Here is a 12059-nt window from a genome sequence, read left to right as displayed (position 1 = left end):
GGTTTTTTTTTTATTCATTTTTATTTGTAGAATCTAAATGCATGTTGTATTTGAGCTCAGCAAGTATTAGTACTCTTATTTCATGGTTAAATGTTTCTTAGAAACAAAAGGGTTAAAACCTTGAAATGGGCGATGGAAAATCTGAGGTTCTTCACATGGGGTCTAGGTAGATGTGGCCAAACTAGTTCTAAACCAGTCAAATTTTTATTTCTTTTTTTTTTGGGTTTGTACCCGATTTTTCTCCCCACTTTAACCTCCAATTCTCCAAGTCTCCAATTCCACCCACTAGTTGGGACTCCCCCAATCACACGATGCCATCAACGTTAGGAGGGTGAGGCTAGCACAGGCTTCCTCCAAGACCCATGAAACCAACCACAGCTTTTTTACGAACTGCCGCTCATGCAACGCCATTTGACAGCCGAATGCGCTTGGAGGAAAGCTCCAACTGCCAGATTTGTTATGTCAGCTAACAGACGCCTGCACTGACTAGCATTGGTTTGAGTGATGGGGGAGAAGGGAAAGCCATCCTACCCACCCAAAGAGAGTGAGACCAATTGTGCTCTCTTGGAATCCAAGGCTACGGATGGCTGAAGCATCACCAGGGATCGAACTCGCAATCTCCTGATGATAGGGCCAACACTTAAATGGTTGCGCCACTCGGGAGTGGTACTTTTTTATTTCTAATGAGTGGGACCAACTTTGAGATTTAAAAAAAAAAAATCATTAGTCCTTCTGGTAGTCCTACATAGATCACATAATCAGCTTTCAGTCAGCAGTGGAAAACAGCAGCAGCAGCTCTGTGCAAAACTCCACCAAAAGTAACTGTAAACCGGCTACATACACAATGGAATATATATGAATATTAGGCCTGGGATATATAAAAAAATTATTATATTAAAAATTATATTAGCATAATATTAAAAAACATGAATATCAATTGTACCCCACCCCCAACCATGCCTAGTTAATATGTCTGTTACAAGCTTCAAGTAGAAACCTGGGGTGTGATTTACCAGCTTCAGATGTCTGTGTTATTCTAGAATGGCCAATAGATGCTTATGTGCACCACCGTTAGCTTATTGTTAACATACTATTAGTACTGTCACGGTTTGCAGACATTAACGTTGTAGAGTTGTTTTTTCCCTCATATTTTGACCGAGCCTAGCTTTATAGTCATGATTCAGCACTGTCAAATACTGGTACCTGGAATGGTTCATTTGAGTACTTGAGTATCAGTGAACATCCCCATCATATGATGTAAAGGTTCTGTAGCAAGTTTTTTATTTCCTCTAGCACTGCACATCTATGCCTTTTAGGAACCTTTATTTCTAAGCATGTGAGTCAAAGTCAGCAGCGAGCAGTCAAAGACACGTCCTCGTGTTCTGCTCCATCTTATAATCAGGCAATTTATGAAATTGTGTCACAGCACTGGCAGCTTAAATATTTTGCTGTTGTCTCACTTGGCCCACTAAACTGGCTGTGTCTGACAACAGATATCAAACCAGCACAGATGCTGTCTCACTATCATGTGGTAAACACCAGTAGGTTAGGATCAAGAGGGGGAGATGAGGCGTTTTCATTCTGTTGTTTCCTCTTATTTTGCGGTTGTTCGCACTCGGCACATTTGCATGGACATTTTAAGGACTTGTGATCCCTCTGGAGTTTAAACAGAATGAGCCTCCTGCTGTGTGCTCTCCTGTTGCGGAAATGGTCTTCTCATTCCCAGTCCTTTCTGAACTGCACACGCTGAGAGAGGCTGTCCGCACTGTTACTCTCTTCTGTTCCACATGGCCTTCCCGTCCTCTCATACTTCATGCATATTTGAGTGGAGAGTGTTGTATGAGAGGCAGAAGGCCAGGAGGAAGGCAACTTAAACTACTCATAGTATACCCTCACTGCTGCAGGTTCTGTTTTAGCATGATCCCTCTGACATCCAGCTTAGCCACTGCCCTTCACTTTAGATATCACTAAACACAGATTTACAAACCGCTGTCCCACCACCAATTCTAGTTCTTTATCACATTCCCTTCCACCCCCGCAAGCATTGTACTCTGTTATACATACATAATGAGTGCTTATTTGCAAAATAAAGTGTAGGGCACAGCAATTTTAATGGAAAAAACCAGTGCTGGGTTTCCCGAAAGCATCTTAGCACAAAGATGATTTTTAAGTGGTAGCACAAGCATCACGTTGAACAGTAACGATTATCTTGGGCCCTGGGCCCTGATCACATGATCATGATGGAGCTCTCTGCTGCTAGAATAAACAATGCTAAGGCTTCAACAATCCAAATATGGGAAAAGTTGGCTGGTAACATTAGTGGACAGTTTAATGCATGAGTGAAGTAATGGTAAATTAGAGGTGAAGAATACTCATACTGTAATGCATGGTCGGACAGGATAGCAGATGTAATCGCTCTCTTTACTCCAGTATTTATTTTTGGGTATATATTTGGGCTGTCAAACGATTAAAAAATTTAATCACGATTAATCTCGGAATTTCATATAGTTAATTGCGATTAACCGTTTTTTTTTATCTGTGTAAATGTTGTAGAAAATAAGGATTTAAAAGTGAAATGTTACCATTAAAATGCTGAACACATTTTATGCTAAATGTACTTATGTTAAAAATTGCTGGGACAAGAGAAAACTGTAAGGAAGTTTTATTCACACACATGCTAGGCCATAATACTGAACTTACAAAACACAAAACAGGATTTGTAGTAGATTAGGAAGCTGTAGTCTCAAATATAAGACACGTAGTCACACATTACTGCGTCTCAGTTCAGACATGTGTAACGAAAGAAAATAAAAACTAAATAAAACTTGAATTGTGCTGAAGTTGTATTCAGTCACAGCCTACAGGACTTCACAGTACTGCTCAAACAAAAATAAATGACACAAAGTTGGACTTCATTAAAGACGAGTAGTGTCACGCCACAGAGCTACAGCGCTGTAAACAGCATGTAAACGTAGCCAGCGAGTAGAACCCACTGGAATCTCTGGGCATCACGTGATCTTCGCTGTCATGGTAACGTTTAATCTAAGGTTACTCCACGCATGCGCGGCATTTTGCGTCGGATTACTTGTAGCGAGCATGTAAACGAACATTGTCATCCGATTGTTGAGCAGAGTGAGAATAAACACCTCAGTCTGAATCTGAAATCTGATCGTTTTCAGACGGATTTGCAAAAATCGTTGCATGTAAACACAGACACTTACTCCTCTACTCTTAATGAGAGACGCCACGCACAGTCAAGTCTCAACAGGAACTACCGATGACGCGCAGGGCCAAACAGAATTTGCGTTAACGGCACTATTTTTTTAATATATTTTTTAAATATATATATGGGAGTATCTATTTGTATCTGTGTTGTCATTGTGGATTGTACTGTGTTCTTTTCTGTTTAGTATTAATAAAATGTTCACTAAACCCTCCCAAAAGACAGCTTTTTTAAAGAGAAATTATTGTTGGTTTTTACAGTATTAATGTTTATTTGCATTCATTGTTATGTGGTGATTTTCAAGCAAAAACAGTTATTGCTGAGACAAATTGCTTTAAGTCATGACATATTTGCACAGCACTGTATCTGCATTAACATAGCTTTCTGTTATTTATGTTGTTTATGATGTCCTTTGTGCAGTCTAATTACATTATTCACTCAGCTGTATCCTGCAATTAAGCTATTTGCATGGGACCTACTGTTAATGCACTCAGCTTTCTTTTATACTCATAGGAAGTTAAGCTGTCTAAACAGCATAAGTTCATGGCAACATAAAGCTAAATAGATAGGTTACAGTTATTGTTAATAGAATAATGCTATTTATGTGCCTTAATGCATCACAGTGTGTCAGAATAATGTGTCAGAGGACCAGCTTACAGTCCAGTAACTGCTGAGGGAAGAGGATTTAAGAGCTAATATTCTGGAGAACTCAAAGGCACATTTATAGACTAGATGTAAAAAAAAATATTTTTAGAAAAAGTTTATATGGTGATCACTGATGACTGATGCACTGAATAAAATACTTTTAAGGATGTGGTCATAACTGCACTTACATTGCTAAATCAGATGGCATTTGCTTTCTTTGCATTTTAATTTTAATGCTATGCCAAATGGATGAGTTATGATGCAATTTCAGACCGGATTATGAAATGATATGGTTCACTTTAGAGTCTAACTGGAGCCAGGCATTTATTTCATCTGGCCTCAGTTCCCGTGGGTGAAGGCTAGTCCATTGCTATGGTATTGACTGAGACGGAGAGTGCTTTGCAGGCCTGGATGTGTGTTTGGGCCATGTTACAGCAGAGTACCCACACTGTCCCTGCTGGATTATTGGACGCGGCAATAAACTCACTCAGCCTGCATTTACTGCACGTATCCAGAAAACCATAATGTCTCATTATGTTTTTATGGCTTTATGGCTTTTTTATTCTCCCTACAGCCACCCTTAGTCATTTCTTCTCAGTACAGTATTAGTTGCTTTCAGCTGCCTGTTGATGTGAAAAAAGGAGAACTCTTAAACCGTTCTCAGCAGTACTCTTTTAAACAGAGAATTTCATGGATTCTGATGACAGCCACATAGCAGGGCTGTGCACGCAAACCGCTGTGAATGAATGTTAATAAAGATTTAGGTTTTCGATCGCGACATTGGGAAGTGTGAGTGACACCTTAATGTGTGCTGTATGTCTTTCAGAAATATCTACCGTGTTAATTCAGCTAAAGCATCTCAAAATATCCTCCAACAAAGAGATGTTTCTAGATGAAACTAATTTCTGCTTTTCTGCCTGAATCTGGACTGCCCATTGTCCATCTGCTGAGGTTAACCCTGTCCCTTCCCCATGCCAAGTCCCTAGCTGTTGGAGTGATTTTTAATGGGAGTCTATGCAGGCAAATCCCATAATCCATCTGTAGTAGGTCAGTGTCCTGGAGCCTCTGTCACTTAGGTGATAGAACACTCCCTACAGTCCCTACCACCTGTTTTTGAAAAACCTATTTTCATGATTGCTTTTCTGTTCATTTCTCATTTAAGTGGGGCTGGGTAAAAGGGGCATATGAGACCTAAGCAGAAGACCTGAAGGTCATGAACCATGATACAGTCTATACTGGTTCTTGGTCTTTGACATTGTATTGTGCTGTTATGAATCAAGCATCAGAACTATCAGAAGCATCTTATCACAAAGATCTTGAATGGTAGAATAAAGTGCTACATCATAAGTTGGAGGTAACCAGCTATTTAACACAATGAGTCATGCATAATGATGCTGTGATATTTTGAGACTAGTGTAGCAGGAGCATTCAGATATGGCACTTACTTGTATCACATTGTTTATGCCATAAAAGTACAGCACAGATGTGCCAAAATAAGTTGACTGACTGGGTGTTTGAAGTAATAATCTGTTGATTCTGAACTTTACTGATTCCAATCAGTGTACTATATCAGTATAGTGTGGTGCCTGCCATGTGGAGGGCAGCGGTGTTACCCACTGTCCTATACCAAACACCATTTTAATCAAGAAAGTGGAAGCATTGCTTTTTGGTAGGCCTACATAAGAGTAAATGTTCTGTATACTATTAAATACATATTATTTGCAGAGTATTTGGCAGTATCATATAGTCTAAGCATGCAGCTTATTCCCTTTTCTACTTTAATAACCATTTTCAAACATGTCACTAGTGGCTCTTCAGTTATGTAGACATTCATATTTAAAAATATGGAATTTTAAGATAAACAAACAAGTGATATCGTCTGTTAAAGGGCACAATTTCTTTTTTAAAGTAGGATCATAATATGATCACTATACATTAAGATGGTTAATGTGTAGGTCGCTGTTAAAGGCAGTGAAAGTTTATAGCTCATGTCTTATTTTCAGATGGAGAGAGGCAGACAGAGGGGACCGACGGCAGCCGTAAGAGAGACCCGCGTTCCTCAGATGGCCATCGCAAGAGTGAGGATACCAGCGACAGCCACGAGGAAGACGCAGCGGTAAGTAATTAAAGAACAGAGCCAAACCTCAGGGGATCTGAAATGAAAACTGCACTGAGTGATATCCTTTCAGGAACAAAATTAATTACACTGCCTGTCACAAGTTTGGGGACACCTGGCTTTTGCTTTTTTTAAATGTTTAATAAATTCATGCATTCTGTATTGGCTTGTATTAACTTACCATATTAAAGACAGGTTTATTTTGAGGAAAGCAATACCACAAGTAAACATTTATGACAATATCTGTGAGAGGACTAACTTGGAAATAATTCCAAAGCCCACACATTTATCCCCTCGCTGTAAAGTCTGCACTCTTCAGCACTTAACCATCCAGCTGTTTAAACCACTTTTTGGACAAAAAAGAGTTTCAGTGTGCACCTTCAAAGGGACATTTCAAACCTACAAATAGCATTTATTATATTATTTACTGTGTTATGTGATATTTTATATTGCAACGTTGTGTCTCACCATCTCGTTGATTTGACCATATTTATGATTTTGTATACTTTTTACATTTTCATCCATCAGTGTTCTCTCACTACAATACCCAACATGCATTTCACAAATACATCATGAAACCATTGTGAATCCTCACTGCTATGATATAGAAATGCGCTGATGTAGCAGCTAAGAAATACAGATGTGATATTTAGCATCCTAGCAGTAATGCTAGTTGTCTGGTTTCCTACTGCATTAGCCAGCTAACAGGAAAAAATAAATAAAAGCATTTCAAACAGCCCACCTTCATGGATCCACCCCCCAAGTTCTTGAGGTTTTTCTAAAGTTCATCTTACCTTAAACATACATCATCTGATGGAGATTTTCCTGTGACTTTTTCACTGGGACTGTTGTGACACCATTGTAATAGGCAAGTAGGAGTGCTTACAACAGATACAACAATGGTAGTTTGTTTTTTTTTCATTTTGGCTGGAGTGCCTTTTTAATAATAGCTTGGAAAAGAGATCTGCCAAATCATTTTTTAGACAAAATCTACTTTTCATATTAAGGAAGGCAAACATAAAGCTGAGTGTTAGACGTACCCAGCGTAAATAGCTGTTTAAGGTTAACAAACCTTTGTAGGTATTTTTTACTTAATCAAACAGTAACAGGCAAAATCAAATGGTGCTTGAAACATTTCACAAGTGTAGTTGTGTAGTTAAGCAGTGATTTTGGCTTCTTCTAAAGCATTTTGAATATTAAACAGACAGTTTAAGTGCTCCCGACCCCCTATATACTCTGATAAGCCTGATGGATGAAATGCTGAAAAGCAGAGTGTGTCAGTTTGATGTGCTGTGCTGTCCCCTGTGTCCTGCAGATTGTGTATTGGGTCAGGGCCACCAGCAGCGTTTGAGGACACGTACAGTGGGGAGAGAGGGAGCGAGATGTGCTCTGGTAGCTTTTAATGATTGATAGCCTGCTCCTCCTCCTCCGCATGCTCTAAAAAGCCACGCACCGCATTTCCATACCTCCTACTACAGCGAGGAGCCGCGAGCTTCTCGCTCACGCTCAGGGTGCTCTCTGTGACATGCAGCCACTCAAAGCGCGCTGTAGTTCACTCATAAAAACATCTCTGTATCCCCCAGGAGTCTTCATAGAGCGCCCCCCCCACCTTCTTCTCTGCTCAGTGTAGGATTAAGTTAGATGTGCAGTCATGTGTGCAGAAACTCATTAAAACTTGGAACAAATCAGAGAACAGAGATCTTAATTATTATCAAACAGCAGCTCTGTGTTTTTCCTGTGCCCCCTCAGATTAATACTTAATTCTGCAATATTAAAGTGGAGTGGTTGGGGGATTTAAGCAGTCAGAACAAAAAGGAGATTATACTCTCTGTGATGTGCGGGCAAAGCAGTTAAAGCACAGATGCCTCTGTCATTACTGATTCATATAGAGAGAGGTGACTGTAGCTTAAGGCTCTCTCTGGACTATACATGATGTACATTAAGCTTGAACAGTAATGTGAGCTTAGACAAATGATAATTGACTGCAGAATGACTGCAATAACTATATAATCATCATTCAACGTGAGTTGTAGAGCTTCACTCTATAGCTTGCATTTTTCTTATGGTAATATAATTACCATTAAATTACTTAGTGGATTAGCTTCAAATATTACTCAATAAATATAATATAATTAGCTATTGCTAATACTTTTTTGTGTTTGTTTGGTTGGAAACTAAAATATTACCAAACTGGCATGTTGGCAGTATTCTTCTGGACAAGCTAGTACTTTTACTCTCTGTGAGAGAGTAGTTCTGAAGTATTGGAGTTTTTGTCCTCTCCTTGGATCACCACCTTATCATGGTGGAGGGGTTTGCGTGCTTGAATGATCTTAGGAGCTATGTTGTCTGGAGCAAAAGCTCCTGGTAGGGTCACCCATGGCAAACTGGTCCTAGGTGACAGGTCAGACAAAGTGTGATCCATAATAACCCCTATGAAGATACAAAAACAGGACTTGTGTACCCTGCCCGGAACAGGGTTACTGGGGCCCCACCCTGGAGCCAGGCCTGGGGGAGGGGCTCGCCAGCGAGCGTCTGGTGGCCGGGCATTTACTCATGGTGCCCGGCCGGGCCCAGCCCGAAGGAGTTACATGAGTCCCCCCTCCCATCGACCCACCACCAATGGGAGGGGCAGTAGTAGGGGTTCGGTGCGTTGTGGATCGGGCAGTGTCCGAAGGCGTGGGCCTTGGCGTTCTGATCCTCGGTTGCTGAAACTGGCTTTTGGAACTTGGAACGTTACCTCACTGGCGGGGAAAGAGCCTGAGTTGGTGCGCGAGGTTGAGAGATACCGGCTAGATATAGTCGGGCTCACCTCAACACACAGCTTGGGCTCTGGGTCCAATCTCCTTGAGAGGGGCTGGACTTTATTCTTTTCTGGAGTTGCCCATGGTGAGAGGCGGCGGGCAGGTGTTGGCTTTCTCATAGCCCCTCGACTCGGTGCCTGTATGTTGGGGTTTTCTCCGGTGGACGAGAGGGTAGCTTCCCTACGCCTTCGGGTTGGGGAACGGGTCCTGACTGTAGTCTGTGCTTATGCACCGAACAGCAGTTCAGAGTACCCAGCCTTCTTAGAGTCCTTGGGAAGGGTGCTTGAAAGTACTCCTCCTGGAGACTCTATTGTCCTACTGGGGGACTTCAACGCTCACGTGGGCAATGACAGTGAGACCTGGAGGGGTGTGATTGGGAGGAATGGCCTCTCTGATCTGAACCCGAGTGGTGTTCAGTTTTTGGACTTCTGCGCAAACCACAGTTTGTCCATCACGAACACCATGTTTGAACACAAGGATGTCCATAAGTGCACATGGCACCAGGACACCCTAGGCCGCAGTTCAATGATTGACTTTGTAGTCGTGTCATCGGACTTGCGGCCATGTGTTTTGGACACTCGGGTAAAGAGAGGAGCTGAGCTGTCAACTGATCACCACCTGGTGGTGAGTTGGATCAGGTGGTGGGGGAAGATGCCGGTCAGACCAGGCAAGCCCAAACGCATAGTGAGGGTTTGCTGGGAACGTCTGGCAGAAGAACCTGTCAGATTGATCTTCAACTCACACCTCCATCAGAACTTTGACCAGATATCGGGGGAGGTGGGGGACATTGACTCAGAATGGGCCATGTTCCGTTCCTCCATTGCTGAAGCGGCTGAGTGTAGCTGTGGCCGTAAGGTAGTTGGTGCCTGTCGGGGCGGTAATCCTCGAACCCGGTGGTGGACACCCCAGGTGAGAGATGCCGTCAAGCTGAAGAAGGAGTCCTACCGGGCATGGTTGGCCTGTGGGACACCAGAGGCAGCTGGCAGGTATCGACAGGCCAAGCGATCTGCGGCTTCAGTTGTTGCCAAGGCAAAAACCCGTGTATGGGAGGAGTTTGGTGAGGCCTTGGAAAGTGACTTTAAGTCGGCTCCGAAAAGATTCTGGCAAACCGTCAGGCGAATCAGAAGGGGAAAGCAGTGTGCCACTAGCACTGTATATAGTGGAGATGGTGTGCTGCTGACTTCGACTGAAGACGTCATTGGGCGGTGGAAGGAATACTTTGAGGACCTTCTCAATCCCACCGACACGTTCTCCAGTGAGGAGGCTGAGTCTGGGGACATGGGAATAGGCTTGTCCATTACTGAGGCCGAAGTCGCTAAGGTACTTAAGAAGCTCCTTGGTGGCAAGGCTCCAGGGGTGGATGAGTTCCTCAAGGCTCTGGATGTTGTGGGGCTGTCTTGGCTGACACGCCTTTTCAACATTGCGTGGACATCGGGGGCGGTGCCACTGGATTGGCAGACTGGGGTGGTGGTGCCTCTTTTTAAAAAAGGGGACCGGAGGGTGTGTTCCAACTACAGGGGAATCACACTCCTCAGCCTCCCTGGCAAGGTCTATGCAGGGGTACTGGAGAAGAGAGTCCGGCTTATAGTCGAACCTCGGATCCAGGAGGAACAGTGCGGGTTCCGCCCTGGTCGTGGAACACTGGACCAACTCTTCACCCTCTCCAGGATTCTGGAGGGTTCATGGGAGTTTGCCCAACCAGTCCACATGTGCTTTGTGGATCTGGAGAAGGCATTCGACTGTGTTCCCCGGGGTATTCTGTGGGAGGTGCTTCGGGAGTACGGGGTACATGGCTCTTTGCTACGAGCCATTCAGGCCCTGTACAAACAAAGCTGGAGTTTGGTTCGCATAGCCGGCAGTAAGTCAGACTCGTTCCCAGTGAGAGTTGGACTCCGTCAGGGCTGCCCTTTGTCACCTATTCTATTCATAATTTTTATGGATAGAATTTCTAGGCGCAGTCAAGGGATGGAGGGTGTCCGGTTTGGTGACCTCAGGGTCACATCACTGCTGTTTGCAGATGATGTGGTCCTATTGGGGACATCAGGCCGCGAACTTCAGCTTTCGCTGGATCGGTTTGCCGCCGAGTGTGTAGCGGCTGGGATGAGAATCAGTACCTCTAAATCCGAGACCATGGTTCTCAGGGGGAAAAGGGTGGAGAGCCCTCTCTGGGTCGGGGATAGGCTCTTGCCTCAAGTGGAGGAGTTCAAGTATCTCGGGGTCTTGTTCACGAGTGATGGTACAAGGGAGCGGGAGATTGACAGGCGGATTGGTGCTGGGTCAGCAGTGATGCGGGCTCTTTACCGGTCTGTTGTGGTAAAGAAAGAGCTGAGCCATAAGGCAAGGCTCTCGATTTACCGGTCGATCTACGTTCCCACCCTCACCTATGGTCATGAGCTTTGGGTAATGACCGAAAGAATAAGATCGCGAATACAAGCGGCCGAAATGAGTTTCCTCCGCAGGGTGTCTGGACTCTCCCTTAGAGATAGGGTGAGAAGTTCAGTCATCCGGGAGGGACTCGGAGTAGAGCCGCTGCTTCTTCACGTCGAGAGGAGCCAGCTGAGGTGGTTCGGGCATCTGGTTAGGATGCCTCCTGGACGCCTCCCTCGGGAGGTGTCACAGGCGAGTCCACCCGGGAGGAGACCCCGGGGAAGACCCAGGACACGCTGGCGCGACTATATCGCCCAGCTGGCCTGGGAGCGCCTCGGAATCCCCCTTGGAGAGCTGGTGGAAGTGGCTGGGGAAAGGGAGGTCTGGGCTTCATTGCTTAGGATGCTGCCCCCGCGACCCGAACCCCGGACAAGCGGAAGATAATGGATGGATGGATGGATGGATGGAGTTTTTGTTTAATTGCACATTCACCAGCATTCTTTGCAGATGCAAATCTATATTACAATATCTCCAAGTGGCAGGGAAGGAAAACAATAGCCAAAGAAAAAGTATAATGACCACAATACTGTAGGACTGTAAGGTTACCTTTTTATCTGACAGCACTGGTTTTTGAGCTAATGAGCTAACAGTGACTTTTGATGGGAGGAGGTTATGGCTCCAGAGCAACAGCAGCACATCAAAAATTGTAATCAGTGCGTTGGAGAAGGGCAAAGTGGTAGTGTTTCAAACAATTTGATGACAAATGGCCTGATTATTATTTATTTATCAATTAAAACAATCTATACATTGGGAGCTGTGTCCCAATTTAGGGGGCGCAGCCTGCAAAGCCGTGTCCTTCGAAGGCTGCTGAGGCCCACGAAGGCTGAACTGAAGGATGCAGCCTTTG

The 12059-nt window shown here is 44.0% G+C and overlaps 1 protein-coding gene across 1 annotated transcript in view; it reads left to right on the top strand.

The window, feature by feature from the left end:
• Positions 1-12059, top strand: part of b4galnt4a (beta-1,4-N-acetyl-galactosaminyl transferase 4a) — a 213299-nt gene that overhangs the window by 47592 nt on the left and 153648 nt on the right. The window contains exon 2 of the mRNA XM_017717516.2: positions 5872-5984. Coding sequence (XP_017573005.2) covers positions 5872-5984 — 113 coding nt within the window. The remainder of the gene's footprint in view (positions 1-5871; positions 5985-12059) is intronic.

Source organism: Pygocentrus nattereri, chromosome 11, assembly GCF_015220715.1.
Source record: "Pygocentrus nattereri isolate fPygNat1 chromosome 11, fPygNat1.pri, whole genome shotgun sequence".
NCBI lineage: Eukaryota > Metazoa > Chordata > Actinopteri > Characiformes > Serrasalmidae > Pygocentrus > Pygocentrus nattereri.
This window is presented reverse-complemented; position numbering and strand designations above follow the sequence as displayed.